A 25,801-nucleotide genomic window follows, 5' to 3' on the forward strand; every position below is an offset into this window, starting at 1 on the left:
AGTGGCAGAACATCTGCCTGGCATGCAGAAGGTCCCCAGTTCAATCACCAGCATCTCCAGTGAAAAGGGCCAGGCAGGATGTGATGGGAAAGACTTCTTCCCAAGACTCTGGGGAGCCATGAAGAGGGGCTGCAGCTCAGTGGCAGAACATCTACCTGGCATGCAGAAGGTCCCAGGTTCAATCCCAGGCAGGAGGTGATGGGAAAGACCTGGAGAGCTACTGTCAGGCTGAGTTGACAATCCTGTCCTTGCCGGATCAATTGTCCAATCCCGTATCCAACTGCTTCATGTGTTCAAGAGGAGTTTTTCAGCTGGAGATACCAAGAATTAAACCTGTCCCAAACTAACTAGCTACCTTGAGACTCCAACACTGTAGAAAAGCCCTGATTGGTCAGGGCATCAGTTCAAAGGCTTCCTTGTTCCCAGGCTGCAAGGTTTCCCTTAAAGGGGAAGCCCTAACTTCTCTCAGCAGAGGCTCCAGAAGCCCTAACTTCTCTCGGCCGAGATTTGCCTCTGGGATTTGTTTCCCCTTCTCTGCTGTCTCCAATCCTCCACCCCCCTTCAAGAAAAAAGGCTCCTACTGTGCTTTGCTCCCCCACCCCCACCCCGCTCTGAGCTTCCCCAATCAAGTGCAGAACACTTCCTGTTTCAGTGGGAAGGGGGGTAAAGGAAGACCCGAGTTCAAATCGATCTGAATTCAGCAGGATCCACAGCGGAATAAACAAAGTGAGTGCAGGATCAGCCTGTGTCAGAATTCTAAAGGTGTCCCCAGGCTAGAAAAGACAGAGAACGGCCAGAGTAGAAAGAACCAACCTTTTCGGATCCGGCTCGGATTCAATATAAGGGAGGTTTGTGAGTATGCACGGAATGATAATGACAAACAGGAACGGTTATAAAAACTAAGCCATAGCCCAGGCAAGCCTGCTTGTGTCATATTGTGGAAGCTAAGCAGGGTTAACTGGGGTTAGTATTTGGACTGGAATCCTTCCGGGATTTGGGTGTAGTTCCTCCAAGGAACACTAGGGGTCAGGATGCGGAGGCGGGCTATGGCAGACCACCTTGAGCCTCTCTTGCCCGGCTGCCGGACAATCCTCGGACCTCCTGCCTTCGCTACACCCCCCCCCCCGTAAATATAAATAATATAAAAATTAACCCTGCCCCCTACCTCCCCTCCCCCTCCCCCTCCCCGGCAGCTGGGCCTACCTCAATTCCAGGATGTTGATGACGTTTCCGGAGGGGAAGATTCTCCGGATGTAGTTGAAGTCTCCGACGTAGAGGCTGCCGTTGGAGCCGCAGGTCAAGGCGACGGGAGCCAGGAGCTTGTTGCCGTCGGCCAGGCCGTTGCAGCTCGGACAGGAGATGCTGCGTCGGCGCCCGTTCCCCATGATGCTACCTATGACCGGCGGCTGCTGGGAAATGAACTGGTTCTCCCCGTTCCCCTTATGCAGGATCCCTAGGGAGCAAGAGAGGGGGAAACGACCGCAGGCGTGAGCCCGGGGTAAATAGTTTTGACGCTGCTGGTGGGGTGCCTGCGATGTATAAACGCATGCGGCCATGAGAGCCATCTAAGCAGAGTGGTATCCATCTTCCTGTACTTCCCTGCTTTCTAATGTGGACAGGGGCAGTGGAAGCATTAAACCCCGATGGCTTCCCCCTTTAGAACCCCCCAGCACCTCACGGATTAGCAATAATCGGCCAGGTCTCCACTTTTGTCTTCCGAATGTATTCAGAGGCATGCACAGAGCAGCTGCGGAGCTGCCATAGGGCTGGTCTGCTGCCCCCTCTAAGCCTCTGAGCTGGCCACTCTCGAAACACTCATCGAATGAATGTGAACGGGGACGAAGGCTTGCTGTGAAGAGGTGAATTTTAACAACTGGTCTCTGATGCCCCTTTCCATTTGCCCCTCCCAGTTCACGGAGTCCTAGGGGGCTCACCCTAATGCTACCACCAAGTAGTAAGTCACCTAGGAAACTAGAATTAAGTGATATTTCCAAGGCAAGCCTCCCCCCCCCTGCCCCCTCCTTCAACCCTTCACTTCCTGGAACCGTACAGGCTTGCTTGCAGCAAAGTTTTGATCAGACAGGGCGTCCGTATCTCTCCGTTGCCGACGGGAGGAATTCAAACTGCTTCCTTTCAAGATGGCAGAGCAACGAACAAGCGCCTGGCGGTGCATTTGCAGACCCCGTCATCCCTCCCTCTTCCCCAACCGGTTCCACGGATGCACACCAGAAGTTGGCACACTATGTAGGTTACGATAAATAATTCGTTAGCAATTTACGTGGGGCCTGTGTGCTTCCCTCCCCTTTGGGTTGAATTATTAATGGTGAAAAAAAACAACAACAAACTCAACAACAACGACACACTGTGGAACTGTGTCAGCCCGGTGCTATTTTTACAGCTGTGTTCGCGGGGAGGGAGCGGGCGGAGCTGGTGGGAAGCCAACGCACCACTCTGGATGTTGAGAGCGTGGTGTTTGTCCAGAGACCAGCCTCCCAGTTTGGACGCGTCGATCTCGTAGCCCTGAAGCACCGCTGTCCTCTTCTCCCAAAGGATCAAGTCCGGACACGATTCGTACTCGAACCCCACTGAGACTTGGGAGGGTCGGGGAAGGAGACAGAAAGAGAGAAACCCGGTGTTTAATCAACCCCGAAATGAAAACTTGGCGTGCACTGGCGAATTATCACGGGGCGTGGTCAAAAGTGCCCTGTTTGCAGGCTAGAACCAACTTCTGGTTGGAAAAACAGACATGTTCTTGCTGCTTTTCCCTCTCCAAAGGCTACTGAGCATTTTTTTAAAAAGGTCAACATAGGCAGCAGATGTCGATCAAACGTGCCAATTATTTAAAAACGGCTCGATCGGGGAGATGTTTTTTTGATTACGGAACACTCAAAAGTTCTCCGGCTTGCAAGTCCAATCTTTTAACTCAGAAGTACTCACCTATGACTCCTTGGCACACCGTCTCGAATGGTGGAGTGGGAAGGGGCCACAGAGGCCATCTAGTCCCACCCCCTGCTCAATGCAGGATCAGCCCTAAGCATCCAGTAGAAGGATCTGTCCAGCCACTGCTTGAAGAATGCCAGTGAGGGGGAGCTCCCCACCTCCTTAGGCAACCCCTTCGATGGCTGAACTAGACTCCTAGAATCCTAGAGTGGGAAGGGTCCATAGAGGCCATCTAGTCCCACCCCCTGCTGAAGGCAGGAACAGCCTCAAGCATCCAGGATAAGGATCTGTCCAGCCGCTGCTTGAAGACCGCCAGTGAGGGGGAGCTCCCCACCTCCTTAGGCAGCCAATTCCACGGCTGAACTACTCTGGTAATACCTTTAGGCCCATAATTATTGCAAGTTCACTCCTCTGATGCCATCAGGGATGGCTCCCTGCCCTCCACCAAGTGACAGCCTTTCAAATATTTAAAGAGAGCCCTCCCCTCAATCTTCTCCAGACTGAACATCCCCACCTCCCACCTCATAGGGATCATCTTCAACCCTCTCTTCTGCACTTGCTCCATTCTGCACACATCCTGCCTACCTGCATGCAGGAGCCCATGTGTGGCCTGACCAATGCAGTATCCACAGCAGAGCTATGGCAGGTTACATCCGGGATGTTAGGCTGGGGCTCTTCTGACTGCTGTTCCCCACTGGGGTGCCTGTTTCATATTTCATAGAATCATAGAGTTGGAAGGGGCCATGCAGGCCATCTAGTCCAACCCCCCTGCTCTACACAGGATCAGCCCTTTTCAGTGAAGCAGGCAAGGCAATTGCTTGGTGGCCATTCCTGCAGCTGGCAGGTGGTTTCCACCTTGACCTAGGAGGAACAGGTAAGCAGCAAGCCTCCCCAGGGTGCAAGCCTCTTGCCTTCCCCTGCTTTATCCTAAGACCATAATTGCAACCCCTGAAGAAGAATCAGAAAGCGGGATTGAATCTACGGGACCCCGTTTTGGTTGCAAAAACATGTGAATATCCTAGGACTGCACTGAATAAATTTCAAGAAGATACTACATTTTGCCTGTTGGTTTTGTTTGCTCTCGGGTATATTCCCACGAGAAACCAACAGTGTATCTTTCTGTGGAGGAAAATGAAGGCGCATCTTTTGGCCTGCAGTAGCCTTTCTCAATCTTTTTCCCCACTGAGAACCCCCCTGAATTGTTCTTCGGGCTTTGAGGAACCCCAGACGTGGCGCGATCATGCAAAATATGGTTTGAAAGCACGGCTGTGGACCAATCCCCTCGGGGTCCCTCCCCTTCCCAGGCCCATAATTGGCCAATTGGGGGGGGGGCATGTCAACATGCCCATATACGGTCATATCACCCAGTAAATGTTTAACACATTTTTTAAAAAAACATACCAAATTAATTAACTCCCACCCCATTTGGAAAACTAGAATAATAGAATCATAGAATTGGGACCTATGGGTCATCTAGTCCAACCCCCTGCACTATGCTGGACACTCATAGAATCATAGAATCATAGAATTGGGACCTATGGGTCATCTAGTCCAGCCCCCTGCACTATGCTGGACACTCAAAGAATCATAGAATCATAGAATTGGGACCTATGGGTCATCTAGTCCAACCCCCTGCACAAGGCAGGACAATCATAGAATCATAGAATTGGGACCTATGGGTCATCTAGTCCAACCCCCTGCACTATGCTGGAAGGGGCCTCCTGGGTCATCTAGTCCAACCCCCTGCACAAGGCAGGACACTCATAGTGTAGTTTGACCCTTCCACCTCACACTGTCTCTCTGCCAGGACGATCCACAAGACACGGACGAAACTGCCTACCGAAAGCTTCCGACAGCCCGTAGACCTTCTGATTGTAGACGTCCGTCTTGTCCCACACAAAGTAGTAGGAGAGGTCCGGACTGGCAGCGAACCACTTGCGGAAGAGACGGCCCTCCACCGCGACCATGAGGTGGACTTTCATCAGGTTGAACGGCATGCTGGGATGGGTCAAGGTGATCCTCAAGACGGACTTGTAGCCGGGGGTGCGACTGCTCAGGTAGCTCAGTTTGATTTTGGTGCCCGAAATTTTAATCTCTTCTTGTAGAGCCTGGGAAATAAAAGCGAGAGCGACAGACAGGGAGACGGTTATCCCATGACCCTTTAGGCCAGGGGTAGTCAAACTACGGCCCTCCAGATGTCCATGGACTACAATTCCCAGGAGCCCCTGCCAGCGAACGCTGGCAGGGGCTCCTGGGAATTGTAGTCCATGGAAATCTGGAGGGTCGCAGTTTGACTACCCCTGCTTTAGGCAGTGTCAACAGAGTTAAAGGAATTCTGTTTCTATGCATGGACGTCTCACTCGACAGGCTTGGGTTCCAGGCCTCTGCTCCAGAATTCCATCATTCTAATATTACTAGAGCGACACAAGAACAGAACCAAGGAAGGAACGATTACATAGCAAGGGAGTGTGGGTAAGTATCTTTCCTTTTATGGAGGGCCACTTTGGTGTAGTGGTGGGCTGGGTTTGAGGAGTCCCCACTCCTCCTCCCCATTCAGCCAGCTGGCTGACCTTGGGCCGGTCACAGTCCTGATAGTGCAGTTCTCCCAGAACTATCCCGACAGAGCTCTCTCACAGGGTGTCTGTTGCGGGGAGAGGAAGGGAAGACGATTGTAAGCTGCTTGGAGACTCCTTCGGGGAGAGAAAAGCGGCATATAAGAACCAACTCTTCTTCTTCTTCAGTAATATCGGGGCTCTCTCAGGCTCACCCACCTCACAGGGTGTCTGTTGTGGGGAGAGGAAAGGGAAGGCGAATGGAAGTCGCTTTGAGACCGCTTCAGGCAGTGAAAAGCAGGGTATAAAAAACACTTTTCTTCTTCTTCTGAACTGTCCAGACTAGCCCTGCCTTGTCAGATGTCAGAAGCTAAGAATGTGCCCAGACATACTATCTCTTCAAGCAAAACATTTTTCTCTTCTATGCTACAACGGCAGCAAGGTTGGTTCTGTCCAAGAACTGGAAGTCTTGGCCATACCTGCTTTTTCGTTCCAGCTTGATAAAGTGGCTGATTCATCAAAAATGGCGAAGCTTACTTCTATGGTTGCTGGAAGTAGATGGTGCAGGAAAGAGTGGTTCTTGCATGTTCTGGCAGGGGGTGGGACTAGATGGCCTGCATGATCCCTTCCCACTCTAGGATTCTAGGAGTCTAGTTTATCAGTGGAATGGGCTGCCTAAGGAGGTGGGGAGCTCCCCCTCACTGGCGGTCTTCAAGCAGCGGCTGGACAGATCCTTCTCCTGGATGCTTGAGGCTAATCCTGCCTTGAGCAGGGGGTTGGACTAGATGGCCTCTATGGCCCATTCCCACTCTAGGATTCTAGGAGTCTAGTTCAGCCATGGAATGGGCTGCCTAAGGAGGTGGGGAGCTCCCCCTCACTGGCCGTCTTCAAGCAGCGGCTGGACAGATCCTTCTCCTGGATGCTTGAGGCTGATCCTGCCTTGAGCAGGGGATGGGACTAGATGGCCTCTATGGCCCCTTTCCACTCTAGGATTCTAGGAGTCTAGTCCAGCAGTGGAAGGGGTTGCCTAAGGAGGTGGGGAGCTCCCCCTCACTGGCGGTCTTTAAGCAGCGGCTGGACAGATCCTTCTCCTGGATGCTTGAGGCTGATCCTGCCTTGAGCAGGGGATGGGACTAGATGGCCTCTATGGCCCCTTTCCACTCTAGGATTCTAGGAGTCTAGTCCAGCAGTGGAAGGGGTTGCCTAAGGAGGTGGGGAGCTCCCCCTCACTGGCGGTCTTTAAGCAGCGGCTGGACAGATCCTTCTCCTGGATGCTTGAGGCTGATCCTGCCTTGAGCAGGGGATGGGACTAGATGGCCTCTATGGCCCCTTTCCACTCTAGGATTCTAGGAGTCTAGTTCAGCCATGGAATGGGCTGCCTAAGGAGGTGGGGAGCTCCCCCTCACTGGCCGTCTTCAAGCAGCGGCTGGACAGATCCTTCTCCTGGATGCTTGAGGCTGATCCTGCCTTGAGCAGGGGATGGGACTAGATGGCCACTGTGGCCCCTTCCAACTCCACCATTCGAGATGGTGTGTCAAGGAGGCATAGGTGAGCCTGGCGGAAGAGCTCTGTTTTATAAGCCCTGCAGAACAGAGTAAACTCTGACATGGGCAAGGCTACGCAATGTAAACTGGGTTGTAATATATGAGAGTGAGATGTTTTTAATGCAACAGAAGGGGTCAAATCCTGTTTTTATTAGGGATGTGAATGAGAATCCTTCTACCCCATTTTTCTGCCGGACTTGAAATGTCCCCTCGGTGGCATGGCGCATGAAACCTTCAACCGTTTTAAAATGTATTAAGTACTAGAATTTGAATAATAATATGTTTTATTTCTGGTTTTCTTTTTTTTATTGTGAGATATAATAATGGTGCGGGGTTTCTTTTTGCATTTCGATGTATTAATGTTCATAGTCAGCGTTATAGCTGACATAAAGGTGATGAGGGGTGTAATACGGAATATGTAGTAGCAATGAAAATTAACAATACAGCAGTAAAAGAGACTAGTTAAAATATCTGGAGGCTGAGATACCCGAAGTGGGGATTAATGTGAAGTTTAAGATGAGTTTTTAAAATTTATTTAGAATTTGATTTTTACACCACCCCTCCCTGTGAGCGTTCTCAGGGCGGTTTCCAATCACAATCTGAAATGTAATTTTTGAATAATTCGGGTTGCTAAGTATGACCCCTTTTCCTTTCTGTATCCCTTTTATAGTTCTTTCTTTCAGAAATAAAATTATTTATCCCCCCAAAAATTTAACCTTCTACCATTTTGCCATCTGTGAACCAGTGAAGCAAAACACATGTCCCAATATATATTCCGATATGAATTTTCGGGAACAACGTACGACCGCAGGGTTCGTTCAGCCAAACGCGTATGAAATGTCACTGAGCAGCCAAGAAAATATGGATTCTACTACATATTTCAGTATTCCAGCGAAATACTGGAAAGGAAGAGGGACGGAAGGCCTATGCGTAGTCTCTCTCTCTCTCTCTCTCTCTCTCTCTCTCTCTCTCTCTCTCTCCCCCCCTTAAATCACCAGGGCTAGTAGCCTCTGATAGACCTGTCCTCTGAAACTTTATCTCATCCCCTTTTAGAACTGTCTATTCCTGTGGCCACCATTACATCCTCTGGCAACAAATTCCCTATGTACTCCCATGTAGGCTGCTGGTGAATGGTGTGGGTAAGTTTCCACAGCAGCTGCCTTTAATTACATTTTTAATTTTTAATTTCCCTCTGAGGATAATTTCAATTGTACAATAGCAATACAAAGATGCTCTGGCCCATTATTAGGAACCCCCAACGCATCAAACGGAGCATTGTGTCCAGATCACGGGAGGTGATGGTACCGCTTTACTCTGCTCGGGTTCGGACTCACTTGGAGTCCTGTGTTCAGTTTTGGGCACCCCCAGTTGAAGAGGGATGTAGACAAACTGGAGCATGTCCAGAGGAGGGCAACAACGAGGGTGAGGGGCTTGGAGACCAAGACGTAGGAGGAAAGGTTGGGGGAGCTTGGTCTGTTTCGCCTGGAGAGGAGATGACTGAGAGGGGATCTGAGAACCATCTTCAAGTATTTAAAAGGTTGCCATGTACAGGATGGAGCAGAGTTGTTCTCTCTTGCCCCAGAGGGACGGACCAGAATCAAGGGGATGAAATTAATGCAAAAGAAATTCCATCTAAACATCCGGAAGAAGTTCCTGACAGTCAGAGCGGTTCCTCAGTGGAATAGGCTTCCTCGGGAGGAGGTGGGTTCTCCATCTTTGGAAATTTTTAAACAGAGGCTGGAGAGCCATCTGATGGAGAGGCTGATTCTGTGACGGTTCAAGGGGGTGACAGTGGATGAGCGAGAGGGTTGTGATTCTCCTGCACAGTGCAGGGGTTGGACTAGATGACCCAGGAGGTCCCTTCCAACTCTATGATTCCATGATCCTGAAAAGGAGTCCGGAGCCTCAGCTTGGAAAAAACGTCAGGACTGCCTCTCATGCATATTTACGTTCTTCAACGAGCCCTTTTCAATTAGCATCGCTCGCCGTGTACAGGGATGAGAAACGACGGAACAGGGAAAAGCCAGGATAAACATATCTATGTTTTTTTCCTTCTTCTTTTAAAATTAGTCATTTTACAAACTTAGCAGCCAGGCTTGCTGGGATCTGACGCCGCCGATTACAAGAGAACAGCGTTAGGCGAAAGGCGGGGTGTGCGGCAAGGACCCCTTCAGAGCAATCTGTCTTCGCAGCCGGCTCACGCGGGAGGGAAGCGGGCCGAAATAACTACCAAGGAGGCGACGTCTGGTCCAATTATGTGTTAGGAAATCATTGCTTCTCTCAAGTGTGTCCCGCCTTTATTGACTGGCTGCTGCTTTCGTAGGGAAAGGTCAATCGCGGAGGGAAAGCACGCCGAGCCGAGTGCTGGGGAAAGGCTCCGGGGTGGGTGCTGGTGTAAAACGGCGAAGCCGTGCAAGGAACCACACATGCTAATGTGGCTCTGAGCTCGGTTCAAACGCCCCTGTGACACAGCGCACATAAACCGCGATTGGTTGGGGAAACCGGGATTCGGCTCTCAAAGGTCGCTCCAGCTGCCTAAAACTGGGGAAGTGGATAAGCCGGGTAACTGGGATCGTATTCCTCACTCCTCCTTCACATACAGCTAGCTGGGTGACCTTGGGTCGGTCGCTGTTCTTCCAGAGCTCTCTCAGCCCCAATGACCTCACAGGGTGTCTGTTGTGGGGAGAGGAAGGGAAGGTGAGTGTAAGCTGCTTTGAGGTTTCTTTGGGTAGTGAAAAGTGGGGTATATAAACCGACCCTTCTTCTTCTAGCAAGGTCCGTACTGTCTATTCACACTAGCAGTGGGCTCTCCGGGGACTCGGGCACAGTCTTCCACACTGCCTACTACTAGATGTAAGTGGAGATGCTGGGGACTGAGCCTGGGACCTTCTGCATGCCCAGCATGGATGAGTTCTGTCCCTCAGAGAACCACAGAGGTCCTGTTTTGGTTGTGACTGAGGAGCATGGGGAGAATTGGCTTCACTCCATCTCCATGTTTCTAGGAGGGCTCCTGGAGTTCTGGCCCATGTTGGTGGAACTTTTGGTGGCACTTGGGTTTTGGCTACTGTGTGACACAGAGTGTTGGACTGGAAGGGCCACTGGCCTGATCCAACATGGCTTCTCTTACGTCTGCTGTAGTGATACTCTTCTTGGTTCTAGGGGGACAAACAGTAGGAGGGCTTCTGGAGTTCTGGCCCAGCTGGTGGACCTTCTGATGGCCACTGGGTTTTGGCTACTGTGTGACACAGAGTGTTGGACTGGAAGGGCCACTGGCCTGATCCAACATGGCTTCTCTTACCTCTGCTGTAGTGATACTCTTCTTGGTTCTAGGGGACAAACAGTAGGAGGGCTTCTGGAGTTCTGGCCCAGCTGGTGGACCTTCTGATGGCCACTGGGTTTTGGCTACTGTGTGACACAGAGTGCTGGAGTGGCTTCCTTTATGTTCTTATGTCTGGGGCAATGATGCTCTGTCTTGGTGCTCAGGTAACAAACAGTGGAAGAACTTCTGGAGTTCTGGCGTCACTCCTGATGCACCCTGGGTTTTGGCCACTGTGAGACACCAAGTGTTGGAGCAGATGGGCCATTGACTTGACCCTACACGGCTTCTCTTAGGTTCTTAACAAGATTTCCATGGTATAAGCTTTCGAGGGACCTCCATTCAGACTTGCGTATGACAAAGGAAGCTTTGACTCTCAAAACCTTACACCCTGGAGGTCTTGTTAGTTGAGGAGGCCTCTGCCCTCCATGCTGAGGATGCCACTCTTTGGCGGTACACATAGACGAGAGATCCCCCACTCCAGTCATAGTCCAGGGAGGAGGGATGACCTCCCTAACTTAGAGTTAAAATATTGCTGCATTCTCTGCCAGTGGCCCTTGAGCATGCAAACAAGGCCAAGAAGCGTCCACAGTCCCGGGTCCTCTGGTTTTAATTTTTGTTGCATAGTCTCGAATGGATGAATCTGGGCCTCTTCTGCTCCACGTCACGTTGCTACTCAACAGTAAATCACGTCGCTCCGGCGACCGGAAGCTTTCCTTCCCCTTCTTTTTTCCCCCAACAGAGACAATTGCACATTTTCACTGCTGGGGACTGCTGTTAAGCAGCCTTTCCCCCTTGGTCGATGGGGTGCGAGCGGAAACAAGCGGCGGCTGCAACAGCGGGCGTTAAATATTAAAAGGATGCAAATGTGTATGCAAATGAGCCAAGGGCTCAGGAAGGGAGAAAACTGCTGCGCGTCAAGGAAAGTCGGGGAAACGAGGTGGGTCGAAAACATCACAGGTTTGTGCGGGGAATGGGGCAGGCATACATTTGACGTAGTGAAAGAAAGCAGAGCGGTTGCTTGGCTGGAGCATCTCTAGGCTAATCCTGCATGACTCCCATCTAACTCCATCTCTGGATCCCTCTCGAAGGACTTCAGGCCATCGGGCTTCCTGAACTGCGCCCCCCAATGAACATTATATTCTAGAGCAGGGGAGATGCGACCGAACCAGCCTCAAGGTCTGATTTTCAGAAACATCAGTGTGAGGCAATAATTATACCCCAGGCCTCCGTTTGGTTGCCTTCCGTGCCCTCTGGTGCCTCAAGCACTGGCAGGACCGGATCGGGGGAGGAAAAGCCTAGTCTCCCAGTGCACCCACATGACTTCGAAACAAAACTGGAAATTATACAGGACACTCTAGCATTCCACAAAAACTCTATGGTGAAGCCATAGAGTTTTTGCCGAATGCTAGACTGTCCCCAGCGAAGTGCTGAAGTCATTCCTAGGCTTATGGGGGGAGTGATGTCAGTGCATCACCAGCAAGCCCCGCCCTCATATGTTTATTACTGGCTGCCACACTGTTGCTACACTTCCCAGACACAGAACTGGCTGGCTGGGAAAGAGAAATAAAAATGTCCCCTCTCTTCCATGGGGACACAATGGCTGTAGGTTCAGTGTCACCCAGTGCACTCTGGGAAATGGAGTTCTCAAGACAGGCATCGACAGCAAGCATACAGGGAACGTGAAATTGGGGGAACTCCGGGAATTCCCATGACAACTGGAACCAGGATTAGGGTAACGTGAGTGTTTTGATGTTCAGCTGGCAAACAGCTTTGTTTCCCTGAATCTGAATGTGAAGGATTGATTCAGCCTTTCTCAACTTTTTAACTCTTGAGAAACCCCTGAAACGTTCTTCGGGCCCCGAGAAACCCCAGAATTGATGCAATCATGCAGAATTTGGTTGGGAAGCAGAGCTGTGGACATGCCCACCTGGGGCCCCTCCCCATCCAGACCCATCACTGGCCATTTTGAGAGGGGTGGGTGGGTCAACATGACCATATAGGATCACATCACCCAATAAACCTTTAACAACTTTAAAGAATACGTTAAAAATTGAACTCCCACCCATTCGGGAATCTCTTCCAAGACCGTCAAGAAGCCTCAGGGTTTCACGAAACCCTAGTTGAGAAAGCCTAAGTTAATTCATCACCACAGCTCCGCCTTGGCAAGTGGGGACGCAGGAGACGGCCATGTGGAAACATCCCATCACCCTCAGTTTGAGCCACACCTGAATTTCCGGAACAATGGTGCCTCTCTCGGAACAGGAGCTGGCAAAAGCGGTCAGGGGGGACGGCGAGACCACAGGATTGGGCCGGGCAAAGCTGCTGAGGTCGCAGCTCGGGATGTCGTTTTCTTCGTGCCTCATGACGATGGTCTCCATGACGAAAAAGCGGTCCCACGGCAACCAGAGGGTGTGCTCTTGGGTGATGAAGGGAGCCCGTTCAAAATGGAGGATAATGGAGATCCCGCCGTTTGTGACGAGGTCAAAGCTGTTCACAGACGCAAGGGAAAGGGGGGAAAGAAGAAACAAACCAATCAATGGCCGTCATATTTCCCCCTTTTTTATATCCCAGTGAAATTTCCCTTTAATAAGTAAACTTTCCCTTTAATAAACAGGCTATACGCGGCTTGGCTCCTACTTATCTACGGAACTGCTGACTCTCTTATGCCCCCTGCTGGGCGCTTCACTCTGCGGGTAAGAATCTGCTAATGGTCCCGGACTCCCGGGAAGCGTGCTTGGCCTCAACCAGGGCCAGGGCCTTTTCGGTCCTGGCCCCCACCTGGTGGAATGAACTCCCAAAGAAGATCAGGGCCCTGTCGGAACTCTCTCAGTTCCACAGGGCCTGAAAGACGGAGCTCTTCCGCCAGGCGTTTGGTTGAGGCCAAGCACAACAAGTACTGGGGAAATCAGACCCTCCTCCCCTAGTCGCCATGCTCAGGTACCAGACCGGAAGGAACTACCCTGAAGCGTGTCCATCCTCAGCTGCTCCAACATCTAATTCCAGAGCATCAGAGGTCTGGATGTATTGCTACCGCCATCTTGGGATTCTGCAATGTCAAGATCTTTTATTGGGTTGCTGTTTTTATGAATTATGTTTTACTGTTTTGTTGGATATGTTGTAAACCTCCATGAGCCAGAATTTCTGGGAAAGAAAGATTGTGTGGACTCATACTAAAATGGAAGCAAGAGTGATACACCTCTTTTCATTTGTGTAAGAATACAATAGAATCATAGAGTTGGAAGGGGCCATCCAGGCCATCTAGTCCAACCCCCTGCTCAACGCGGGATCAGCCCAAAGCATCCTAAAGCATCCAAGAAAAGTGTGTATCCAGCCTTTGCTTGAAGACTGCCAGTGAGGGGGAGCTCACCACCTCCTTAGGCAGCCTATTCCACTGCTGAACTACTCTGACTGTGCAATATTTTTCCTGATATCTAGCCTATATCGTTGTACTTGTAGTTCAAACCCATTACTGCGTGTCCTCTCCTCTGCAGCCAACAGAAACAGCCTCCTGCCCTCCTCCAAGTGACAACCTTTCAAATACTTAAAGAGGGCTATCACGTCCCCTCTCAACCTCCTTTTCTCCAGGCTGAACATTCCCAAGTCCCTCAACCTATCTTCATAGGGCTTGGTCCCTTGGCCCCAGATCATCCTCGTCGCTCTCCTCTGTACCCTTTCAATTTTATCTACGTCCTTAGAATCATAGAATCATAGAGTTGGAAGGGGCCATACAGGCCACCTAGTCCAACCCCCTGCTCAACACAGGATCAGCCCTAAGCATCCTAAAGCATCCAAGAAAAGTGTGTATCCAACCTTTGCTTGAAGACTGCCAGTGAGGAGGAGCTCACCACCTCCTTAGGCAGCCTATTCCACTGCTGAACTACTCTGACTGTGAACATTTTTTTCCTGATATCTAGCCTATATCGTTGTACTTGAAGTTTAAACCCATTACTGCGTGTCCTCTCCTCTGCAGCCAACGGAAACCGCATCCTGCCCTCCTCCAAGTGACAACCTTTCAAATACTTAAAGAGGGCTATCATGTCCCCTCTCAACCTCCTTTTCTCCAGGCTGAACAGGCCTAATAGCACAAGGGAAAGACTTGAAACCAGCCTGCGAATGAACACTGAAGACAGTGGTGGTGGTGGTGGGGGATTCAGGAGGAATTGGGGGGTTTCTTCTCTTTAAATACCCCCTTTCCAATCCTCAAATTATAGTCGACAAACTGCTGGAAAATGAAGGGTAGTTTATTTACTGAATCACCCCGGCTTTCCTTGGCGCTGAGCAAAGTTGTTAGGAAGATTGGTCTCTAATGAGCTTTGGGGAGGCACTCAGACCTGTGGGCAAGGAGGGGGGGCTTCCTCCCGGACCCCCGTGAAACTCGACACAAAAGGGAAGGCATCGATCTTATGTCAGGCAAGCTCGACAGCTGTGAAAGCACAGAGGCGACATTGTGTTGTGGGATATTCGGCTTGCACATCGGCTCCCGCCTTAGCCTTGAAGTCACCTCGCTCTGGCGGAGAGGAGAAGGGAGAGGGAAGAGAGGAGGAAAAAAAGAACCCCCTCCAGCAGAATCAAAATTAATACTGGCAAAACTCTCTTTCGTGTCAAGAGGCATCAAAGCGATGCCCCTGACGCGGAGACTGATGTTGCCGCCTTTGTGGAATTTGTTCTGCCCTGTGTGTTAAAGTCTTCAGGCCTGCCTAGTCAATAGTTCAGGTCAAAGGCTGTGCTGTGGTTCAAAGAAGTCAGTTCTGCGCCTTGATTCTTTGATCTGCTGTACGGAATCTGCCGGATTTGGGTAGGGTTGACAACTCTTGTTCAGGGAATTCCGGGAGACGAAGAGGATTTGCTTGTGGAGGCCCATCCATCGTCTCTGCCCTCCTGAGGGACTGCTTGTCGCCTTATGCCCCCCACAGAGACTTGCGCTTTGAGGGTGCTAAAGGGCCATTGGCCCATGAGAGGTGCGCCTGGCCTCAACCAGGGCCAGGGCCTTTTCAGACCTGCCCCTGACCTGGTGGAATGAGCTCCCCGAAGAGCTACTGGCCATGTTGGAGTTATCACAGTTCCTGAGGGCCTCAAGATGGAACTCTTCCACCAGAGAGAGAGAGAATCATAGAATCATAGAGTTGGAAGGGGCCATACAGGCCACCTAGTCCAACCCCCTGCTCAGCGCAGGATCAGCCCTAAGCATCCTAAAGCATCCAAGAAAAGTGTGCATCCAACCTTTGCTTGAAGACTGCCAGTGAGGGGGAGCTCACCACCTCCTTAGGCAGCCGATTCCACTGCTGAACTACTCTGACTGTGAAGAACTTTTTCCTGATATCTAGCCTATATCGTTGTACTTGTAGTTTAAACCCATTACTGCGTGTCCTCTCCTCTACAGCCAGAGAGGGGGGTCTGCTTGATCTACTCAGGCTGCTTTATCTACTGAGGCCGAGCAGAGGCTTTTCAACTGAGCCACGTCCCCTCCCCTTGTACGTGCGGAGGAGCAATTCTGTTGCACATTGCGGTTTATGCTTACAGAAGGTGAGTTGGACAACCGGGCCTCGGCACCTCTCCTCCCCATGTAATCTGACAGTCACCCCATGCAGTGTCGGGCCCCAATGTTGCACAGTAGTAGCTGTCGGATTGCATTGGGGAGGGGAGCGTCCTTGCTTCCCCTCCCCAATCTGAGTCACATCTGCCATGTGCAGTGCGGGCTCAGATCAGGGAGGGAAACTAAGGGGACCTCTGTGCCTCTCCTCCCCATGACACACCTTACCCATCCAGCATCAGGCATGTGTGAATTTCAGAAGCCTTCTCCAATCCACAGGAACAAAAAAAAAAAAAAACCCTTGTTTGTTACAATGCCATGGCATTGTAACATGATAACTTTATTTTTTAAAAAATACCTGGAGGGGAATGGGGGAGGTGAGGGAATGTGGAATGAAGGGGCGCTATTGTGGGGGATGAGTTGTAGGGCCTATGGAAGAGGAGAGTGCTAGGGCACCATTCCCATAGGAGCGAAAAGGAGGTGGCATTTCCAAACACTCAAAATGACAAGAAAGGGGCATTCCGAAACACTCAAAATGGCAGGTGCTGTGAAAAACTAAATGCACTCATTTCTGCACTGAACAGTACCTAAATATATAACATTAGATCAAAAAGTGTAAATCATATTTCAGGGGATTTCTTGGCTACGGGGCAGGTGACGGGGCAATTCGGGTCTGCACCTGAAATGGCGAATTTCAGTGCAGAAACGGGCTGCTTAAGGCCTTAAAAGTGAGTACCAAAACCTTGAACTGGTTGGGAAAGACTGGTCTAAACAGTATACCTGGGGTGGGTAGGGGGAGTAACTTGCCAGAAGGATGCAACTACCCAGGCTCAAGTCTACTAGGCCGGTAGTTGCTGGGTGGGAAAGCATTTAAAAATGTGTTTCAAAGTTCAAGAGGCAACAAATCTGCCTTGCCCCATGAGGCAGCCCACAACCTGAAATCCATTCCGTGTCCCACGTGACCAAAAATGGGAGAGGGTTTCCATACCTGCCGTCTTGTCTGCTGATCGTGTAGCCATAAAGAGGGTTGTTGGCGAAGCTGATGTTCACGCCGACAAGCGGGGTCCCGTCGGAGGTCATCACCTGTCCACGGATCACACAGGGGTGGCTGCACAGGAGTGAACAACAACAACAAAAAAGGATTAAAAGTTTTGGAAGACATCAGGATTAATTAACGATCTTTTAGCCAGAAAGTATGAGCCTCTTGTGGCGCAGAGTGGTAAGGCAGCCGTCTGAAAGCTTTGCCCGTGAGGTTGGGAGTTCGATCCCAGCAGCCGGCTCAAGGTGGACTCAGCCTTCCATCCTTCCAAGGTCGGTAAAATGAGGACCCAGCTTGCTGCTGGGGGGTAAACGGTAATGACTGGGGAAGGCACTGGCAAACCACCCCGTATTGAGTCTGCCATGAAAACGCTGGAGGGCGTCACCCCAAGGGTCAGACATGACTCGGTGCTTGCACAGGGGATACCTTTACCTTTACCTTTAGCCAGAAAGTGGTGCCGTCTAACCTAGATCACATTGATTCCGATGCATTCCAGAAACTAAGTAGTGTTCCTGGATGGATGAGAATCTTCGGCAACAACACAGAGACTCCATGTGAGGTCTAAGATATTTCGTACCCTCTTATGCCAGGGTATGAGAACTCAAGTGTCACTCTGATGCCTGGGAAGATGGCAATGTGATGGAGCCTGGCACAGGCAGATGCCAAGTCTCTTTGGCACATTTTTATCCTCCCATTTCTCTAAGGAACTGAGGATCACGGTCTGTTCTCCGGCCTGGTGTGGTGGGCCACTCATGGTTCTCTCAGAGGTCTCCCCATCTACCTTACAGAGTGCCTGTTGTAGGGAGGGGAAGGGAAGGTGATTGGAAGCCGCTTTGAGACATATGAGGCCCCCTGGGTGACCTTGGGGCAGCCATTTCTCTTTGGCACATTTTTATTCTCCCCTTTCTCTAAGGAACTGAGGATCACGCTCTGTTCTCCGGCCTGGTGTGGTGGGCCACTCACGGTTCTCTCAGAGCTCTCTCAGCCTCACCTACCTCACAAGATGCCTTTTGTGGAGAGGCAACTGGAAGTCATTTTGACACTCCTTTGGATAGTAAAAATCAGGGTAGAAAAAACATCTCTTCTTCCTCTTCTCTCCTGTGTTTAGCAGGGGGTTGGGCTGTATGGACCCATAGAATCATAGAATCATAGAGTTGGAAGGGACTTCATGGGTCATCTAGAATCATAGAATCCTAGAGTTGGAAGGGGCCATACAGGCCATCTAGTCCAACCCCCTGCTCAACGCAGGATCAGCCCTAAACATCCTAAAGCACCCTTCCAACTCTATGATTCTATGATTCTCTGTTAACCTCACGAGAGCATGAGAGACCATGATAGGGATTAACCTGGGCAGTGTTCCTGGATGCATGAGAATCTACACGTGTCTTCAACTTTGATTTAAAGCCAGAAATTGCCCTTTACTGCTAGCAACGAGGGGGGCAAAACCTAGATTCTTCCAAAGGGGCAGCAAGAGGATTCCAACGTGATAACCTCGTGACCTTGAAGCTGGGGGCTACCAGGCAATCAGGGCGACGACACAAGCAAATCTGTACTTGTCCAAATGCAGCCGGGAGCGTCGAGAGGAAGAAAAATGACGAAGAGGTGAAAATCCCCACAATTTGCCTGATGAGGTTCTTCTTTTTCTTAAAAAAAAATTAATCTCCCCAAGTGATAAAATTTGCCCCGTTTGGGAAAATCAATTAACGGAGATGCCTCCTAAGCATCTGGCCTCTCGCAGGTCAACTTGTCCTTTCTGGAGGCGAGACTACCCACAATGCAACGAGCCCCACAGGAATCCGGCTAATGTTAATTTAGTCAGCCGTTCCCTTCAGAAGACCTTGGTCTAAATGCAATTACACTGCAAACAATTTAAGTGGCACGGCAAAGGGGGCCCTTTTCTCTCGGCCCTGCTCAAGAAGGTCTCTCGATATATATGTTCATAAAATCATTTCGCCCGAGAACGGAGGGATATCCATTTCAGTCAATCCCAGCGCTCTCAGTATGGCTTCGGCCGACCGGAATTTCTTGCCGTCGAAGATTCGGCCATCGACTTTTTGAGGAGTGTGTTCCCCTCTTAGGAGTTTGCTTGCTTTTTATTCCTGAAGTTCTTTTGGAAACTTCGATGGAAACCTGGAAAGAACCCTTCTAACTGAAAAGAAATCTTTCGCCGCTATTTTTAATTAGCCCTTCCCCGAGCCCTGATTGTTTAAACCGACCTCTGGGATTTCCTTCATATTTGGGGAAGATAAATTGACTTCTCAGTTGCAAGGAAAAGGAGATGGTAATTTTGGCATATAAGTAATTTGAGGCGGTCGTATTAGCAAGTCATGCATAATTCACCGGGAGATGACGTTAAGGTTTTTTTTGCGTTCCCGTGGGTGAAATGGGCAGTTATCCACCCAGTGAGGGATCAGGAAGAGTGAAGGGGGGGGGGGAGGAGAACAATAGAAAGTTTTTAGACCCTGCTTTCTTCTTCCTTATTTTTATTTTTTATTTGTTTATAAGTTAGATTGATAAACCGCCGCTCATGGTGGTTCACAGAATTAATATAAGAACATTATTATTATTATTATTATTATTATTATTATTATTATTATTATTATTATTATTATTATTATTATTAATATTATTATTAGATTTATTTCCCGCCTCTCCCGACGGGGTCGGGATTTATTTCCCGCCTCTCCTGACAACTAACCCCATTAAAATTCCCATTAAAACATCAATCTACTAACATGACGGCTAAAAATCCCATCCCTCCCCCAATTATCAAAGAGGTGAAGAGGAAAGGATAGGGGAATCTCCCATAAAAACACCCCAATATTCACATCCTCCGAGATCTCTAGCATAAAAATGGCGGTATACAAATCAACGGGAGGGGATGAAGGGAAGTAAAAACTGTCTGAATTGGTAACTCTTATTATGTTCTTTTCAGAGGAAGGCCTTGGACCCTCTGCCCTGTTGTTGGCTGTCTAGAGCAGGGGTGGGCAAACTGTGGCCCTCCAGATGTCCATGGACTACAATTCCCATGAGCCCCTGACAGCATTTGTAGTCCATGGACATCTGGAGGGCCACAGTTTGCCCACCCCTGCTCTAGAGGAACTGGTTGGCCACTGTGTGAGACAGGAGGCTGGACTGGATGGACCCTCCCTGGTCTGACCCAGCAGGGCTCTTCTGATGTCCTTATGAAGGCCTCGGCCTCTCTGCCCTGTTGCTGGCCCTCCAGAGGAACTGGTTGGCCCCTGTGTGAGACAGGAGGCTGGACTAGATGGACCTCTGGTCTGATCCTGCAGGGCTCTTCTGATGTCCTTAGGAAGGCCTTGGCCTCTCTGCCCTGTTGCTGGGCCCTCCGGAGGAGCTGGTTTCCCCCTACGTGAGACAGGATGCTGGACTAGATGGACCTCTGGCCTGATCCAGCAGGCCTCTTCTGATGTTCTTAGAAGTTTCCTTTATGATCTTAATGAGGTCTCTGTTCAAACATGGGATGGAGAGACTGTTCTTTCTGGTGAATACTGCAGAAAAAATTATCAGAATTTCTTCAGCCTGAGTAAAGACTTGACTGTGGGGTTGAAGACTGAAAGAGAAACACGGATCAAGAGGACAGACGGGATTTAGTTGGATGGCCCCCTCGAGACCGGGAGTGATTAAAAGAGGCTTGAATGCCAGAAAGAGAAAGGAATGGACAGGAGCCCATGGCCGACTGTCAGTCACGTCGGCACTCAGCTGAAGCTTTTCTCAATCAGCATATTTTAGAGCGAGCACAAAATATGCCTCTCTCCCACAGCCCAGAAATGTCCTGTTTAGTCAGGCAAAGCTGCAAAACTGCAGGTTGTTTCCATCCTAGGAAATCGACAACCATGCCTGACGGAATATATTTCTGGAAGGTGTGGGAAATGTTACAGGTCGACCCAATCTTTTCGTAAGAATAGCTTCGGTTTTTTGTATTAAGATGGGAGGGGGCTGTGACTCGGTGGTAGAGCATGGAGTATCGTGTCCAGATCATGGGAGGTGATGGTACCGCTGTATTCTGCTCTGGTTCGGCCTCCCTTGGAGTCCTGGGTTCAGTTTTGGGCGCCCCAGTTGAAGAGGGATGGAGACAAACTGGAGCATGTCCAGAGGAGGGCAACAAAGATGGTGAGGGGTTTGGAGATCAACACGTATGAAGAAAGGCTGGGGGAGCTTGGTTTGTTTAGCCTGGAGAGGAGACGACTGAGAGGGGATCTGATAACCATCTTCAAGTATTTAAAAGGCTGCCATGGAGAGGATGGAGCAGAGTTGTTCTCTCTTGCCCCAGAGGGACGGACCAGAACCAATGGGATGAAATTAATGCAAAAGTCTAAATGTCTAGAAGACGTTCCTGACTGTTAGGCCGGTTTCTCAGTGGAACAGGCTTCCTCGGGAGGTGGTGGGTTCTCCATCTTTGGAGATTTTTAAATAGAGGTTGGATAGTCATCTGACGGAGAGGCTGATTCTGTGAAGGTTCAAGGGGGTGGCAGGTTACAGTGGAAGAGAGAGAGGATTGTGAGTGTCCTGCATAGTGCAGGGGGTTGGACTAGATGACCCAGGAGGTCCCTTCTAAATTATTCTATGATTCTAAATTCCGTTTAAACTTCCGGAAGATGTTCCTGGCAGTCAGAGCGGTTCCTCAGTGGAACAGGCTCCCTCGGGAGGTGGTGGGTTCTCCATTTTAGGAAATGTTTAAACAGAGGCTGGAGAGCCATCTGACGGGGAGGCTGATTCTGTGAAGGTTCAAGGGGGTGGCAGGTGACAGTGGTTACAGATTTAGAAGGCAGCTTCATGTCTTTATGCATTCAGGATTGTGAAGTCCTTTGTGGGCCAAAGGTTCCTTTAATTATTTTGTATGCTGATCAGTATATGTCTATAGAGATCTATGTCAGGCTTTCTCAACCAAGGTTTTGTGAAACCCTGGAGTTGTTTGACAGCCCTGGAAGGGTTTCCTGAATGGGTGGGATTTAAATTTTATATATTTTTAAAATTTGTTGAACCTGTATCAGCTAATACAACCATATATGGTTGTATTGACTGCCCCCTGTCCCCAAATTGCCAGTGGTGGGCCTGAAGGGGGTGGGAAGGGACACAGGGTGGGTGTGGACACAGCTCTGCTTCCCAACTATATTCTGCACCATTTTGCCACTTCTGGGGTTTCTTGAAGCTTGGAGAATGTTTCAGGGGTTCCTCAATCGTAAAACCATTGAGAAAGGCTGCTTTATATGGTGGTGAAAACCGTCCAGCGATCCCCAGCTCCAAGGAGGTACACCTGGCATCGACCAGGGCCAGGGCCAGGGCCTTCTCAGCTCTGGCCCCTTCCTGGTGGAATTAAGTCCCAGAGGAAGTTAAGGTCCAGTCAGAGTTCATCGAATTCCGCAGGGCCTGAAGGATGGAGCTCTTCTTCCAGGTGCTTGGTTGAGGCCAGAGCAGCAGGTAACCTCTAACTGCCCCTCCCCTTCCTCTAATTTGGGATCGCCAATGAATTTTGACAGAAACAGAAAGGAGACCAGATCCTATTAAGGGCCACCTCAAACTTCCCACGGCTCCGGAAGAGTGAATCATAGAATCCTAGAGTTGGAAGGGGCCATAGAGGCCATCTAGTCCAACCCCCTGCTCAACGAAGGTCAGCCCAAAGCATCCTAAAGCATCCAAGGAAAGTGTGTATCCAACCTTTGCTTAGAATCATAGAATCCTAGAGTTGGAAGGGGCCATACAGGCCATCTAGTCCAACCCCCTGCTCAACGCAGGATCAGCCCAAAGCATCCTAAAGCACCCAAGAAAAGTGTGTATCCAACCTTTGCTTGAAGACTGCCAGTGAGGGGGAGCTCACCACCTCCTTAGGCAGCCTATTCCACTGCTGAAGGGTGGGTGCAAGCAATTTTTAAAGCTGTTTTGATTTGTTCTGAATGCATCTCATTTTTCATGCATCTCATTTTTCATTTAAGGAATTTAGTTTGGTGAGAAGCAGGGAGAAAACAGAAGTCCCTCGGAGAGTTATAAAGTAGACGGTGTAAAACAACATCTCCGCTGTATTTCTTGGCCTGCGGTACACAGGATGTCAACTCTTTTCTGAGACTATCGAGAGGAAGGCATTAAAACGTCTTCGGAGCCACTAAATGAAAAGATGGGGCAGTTGGCTTCCTAGAGCTCCCCTTTTACATCTCTTTTTTCGACAGGAATTGTGGTCGTGCTTCAAAAGGGATGGGAAATCGCACGCCCCAGCCGTGGGATTGCCCCATGGCCATTGGGTTGAGCCGTCAGTAGGCCTCGTCCAAATCTGCTTTCAATCCAGTTGGAACATTCCACTTCTGCGTTCTTCGCTGCCAACAGCCCACAGCAGACACCAATAAATCCGACTTGTTTTATTATGGCTGCGCTTTGTTTACTGGTAATGAGCCTGCTGCGGTTTCTTCTCTTGTTTGAGAGAATCGCTAACTATTGTAACGGCCCAGTGATGGAAGCATCACTTTGTTATTTGCGTGGGTAAAACAGCCATCATGGATCGAACGTTGGAGCCAGGACTCTCCAACCTCTTCTAACACACAACTTTCCAGCAGAGGTGGGTCGCACATGAAAAATACGAGCTGTCAAGGGATGTGCAAGCCCATGTGAGAACCAGTGTGGTGTATCTTTAAGAGTGGTGGACTCAAATCTGGAGAACCAGGTTTGGTTGCTTGCTCCAAGCAGTTGGTGATGTGTAAGACTTTGACCTGAGACCCTGGAGAACCAGGGCTGATTCTGCACTTACTATGTTTTTCCCGGTGTGCATCCTGCTGAATTCAGATTGATTTTAACTCAGGTCTTCCTCTATTCCCCCCCCCCATTGAAACAGAAAGTGTTCTGCACTTGATTGGAAAAGCTCAGAGTGGGGAGGGGAGCCAGTGCAGCAGGAGCCTCTTTCTTTTCCTGAAGGGGGTGCGTGTGGATTGGAGACTGCAGAGGAGGGGGGAATAAATCCAAGAGGCAAATCTCTGCTGAGAGAAGTGTGGGCTTCTGGAGCGCAGTCACTTTAAGGGAAGCCTTGCAACCGGGAAGCAGGAAGTCTTTGAACTGATGCCCTGGCCAATCAGGGAAGACTGTTTTGCTCTGAGGCAGGGAGAATTGAGTCAATTCGCAAAAAGGAGACGTCTACATGTTTACTCTTGGCGGTTTTTGAAATACTGAGGCTTATATCCACTCCAGGATATTGAGGGGGAAAGGCAGGGTCGCCACAAATCAATCACGAATGTTGCAGAGGGAAAATTTAAAGCGCCCCAAATCAAAATGGAAATTGTATTCAGTGTAGACGGCAGGGATTTAGTCGATCTGGGAGTGGGTAAAAAGCCCCGTGAAGACTACACCCAGGGTGAGGTTTCATGGCTCAGGAGCAGGGCATCTGCTTGGCATCCAGAAGGTCATAGGTTCAATCCTTGGCATCTCCAGTTAAAAGGACTGGCAGGAGGTGATGTGGAAATCTGAATAGAGAATATCGATCTTGATGGATCGAGGGTCTCATGCAGCGTAAGGCAGCATTGTGTGCACATTCATATTGTTTCTCTAATCAGAAAATCCCTCCCCAGGCTGGCATCAAGTTCCAGGAGAAGAAAAATGACAGGTTTTATGTCTTTTTTTCCTATGTGAGGAAATGCCACAGAGAACATATGAACCCCCAGAACCCCAGCATGAGTCACATTGCCTAAGACAGGGGTAGTCAAACTGCGGCCCTCCAGATGTCCATGGACTACAATTCCCAGGAGCCCCCTGCCAGCATTCGCTGGCAGGGGGCTTCTGGGAATTGTAGTCCATGGACATCTGGAGGGCCGCAGTTTGACTACCCCTGGCCTAAGAGATCCCAGATTGGCTGCTCTAGTATTTGGGGACGAGGCAGTGAAATTACATACCAGACTCAATGACCTTGTACACTGCCAAGGTTTCAAGTCAGAGCCTAGTTCCACCCACCTCCACCTGAGAAAATGGCAAAGCTTAAGTATCGGATGGAGTATGTTTGGGAATTCAGGTAGGCCAGAACTGGGGAGGGGGGGAAGCAGATATATCTGGAGATTTTAGAGGGTATAGTCGGGGAGGACGGGGTTTGGGAAGGTACTTCAATGGGGCATCATCGTTCTTCCAAAGTGGCTGTTTTCCCCTAGAGATCAATTGCAATTCCAGGAGATCCCCAGATAGCATCTGGAGGTTGGCAACCCAAGATGGAGTACAGGGAACTCCGTGACCAGTAACAGCCTGCTTTGGGGGTGAATTTATTACAAATTACACTCAGACTTTCTAACAAACAAGGTGATATTTGCAACTGTTAGGGGAGAGAATAGCTTGATAAATTGCTCCAGTGCACAAAATGAAAAGACCTCTCCTTCTCCGAAATATCAACAATTCTGCATTATTCATGGGCGCGGAGGAGAACGCCAAATGCTCAAAAATTGAATGCCTGTATTGAAACGGGCGTTTATGATGATAAAACAAGTCACCAAGCAAAATACTGAACGCCGAGAACGTCTCTCTGTATCTCCATGATGAGCAAATAACAAGGGCTCTTCCGCCACTGGTTCGTTCTCTTATTGATTTCTTGGCCACTGACCCCGGCTGTTTGCTTCGTCTCTCTAAGCCAGGGGTAGTCAAACTGCGGCCCTCCAGATGTCCATGGACTACAATTCCCAGGAGCCCCTGCCAGTGAATGCTGGCAGGGGCTCCTGGGAATTGTAGTCCATGGACATCTGGAGGGCCGCAGTTTGACTACCCCTGCTCTAAGCCCTTCCTCGCTGTCCATCATGGTAGGATTCAGCCCAAGATCCGCTGCGGATATCAAGCTATGGCGAGTGACACCCATGTGCTGGTTCGCTTCTGTCTGGAGTGACAAAAAGTCAAAGGACCGAG

General features: G+C 49.9%; 1 protein-coding gene and 1 long non-coding RNA gene across 15 annotated transcripts in view; one reads left to right on the forward strand and one right to left on the reverse strand.

The window, feature by feature from the left end:
• TENM4 (teneurin transmembrane protein 4) overlaps positions 1 to 25,801 on the reverse strand; it is a 1,513,397-nt gene that overhangs the window by 50,343 nt on the left and 1,437,253 nt on the right. For all 14 annotated transcript variants that reach the window (XM_077341303.1, XM_077341304.1, XM_077341305.1 and 11 more), the window contains 5 exons: positions 16,874 to 16,993; positions 12,581 to 12,842; positions 4,781 to 5,048; positions 2,448 to 2,591; positions 1,204 to 1,453 (listed from right to left, as the gene is read on the reverse strand). In XM_077341303.1, the coding sequence (XP_077197418.1) occupies positions 1,204 to 1,453; positions 2,448 to 2,591; positions 4,781 to 5,048; positions 12,581 to 12,842; positions 16,874 to 16,993 (1,044 nt within the window). The remainder of the gene's footprint in view (positions 1 to 1,203; positions 1,454 to 2,447; positions 2,592 to 4,780; positions 5,049 to 12,580; positions 12,843 to 16,873; positions 16,994 to 25,801) is intronic.
• LOC143839389 (uncharacterized) lies at positions 11,938 to 23,298 on the forward strand. The gene is made up of 2 exons (XR_013231697.1): positions 11,938 to 12,092; positions 23,110 to 23,298. It is a non-coding gene; the product is annotated as an uncharacterized LOC143839389 (long non-coding RNA).

This window comes from Paroedura picta, chromosome 6, assembly GCF_049243985.1.
Source record: "Paroedura picta isolate Pp20150507F chromosome 6, Ppicta_v3.0, whole genome shotgun sequence".
Classification (NCBI taxonomy): domain Eukaryota; kingdom Metazoa; phylum Chordata; class Lepidosauria; order Squamata; family Gekkonidae; genus Paroedura; species Paroedura picta.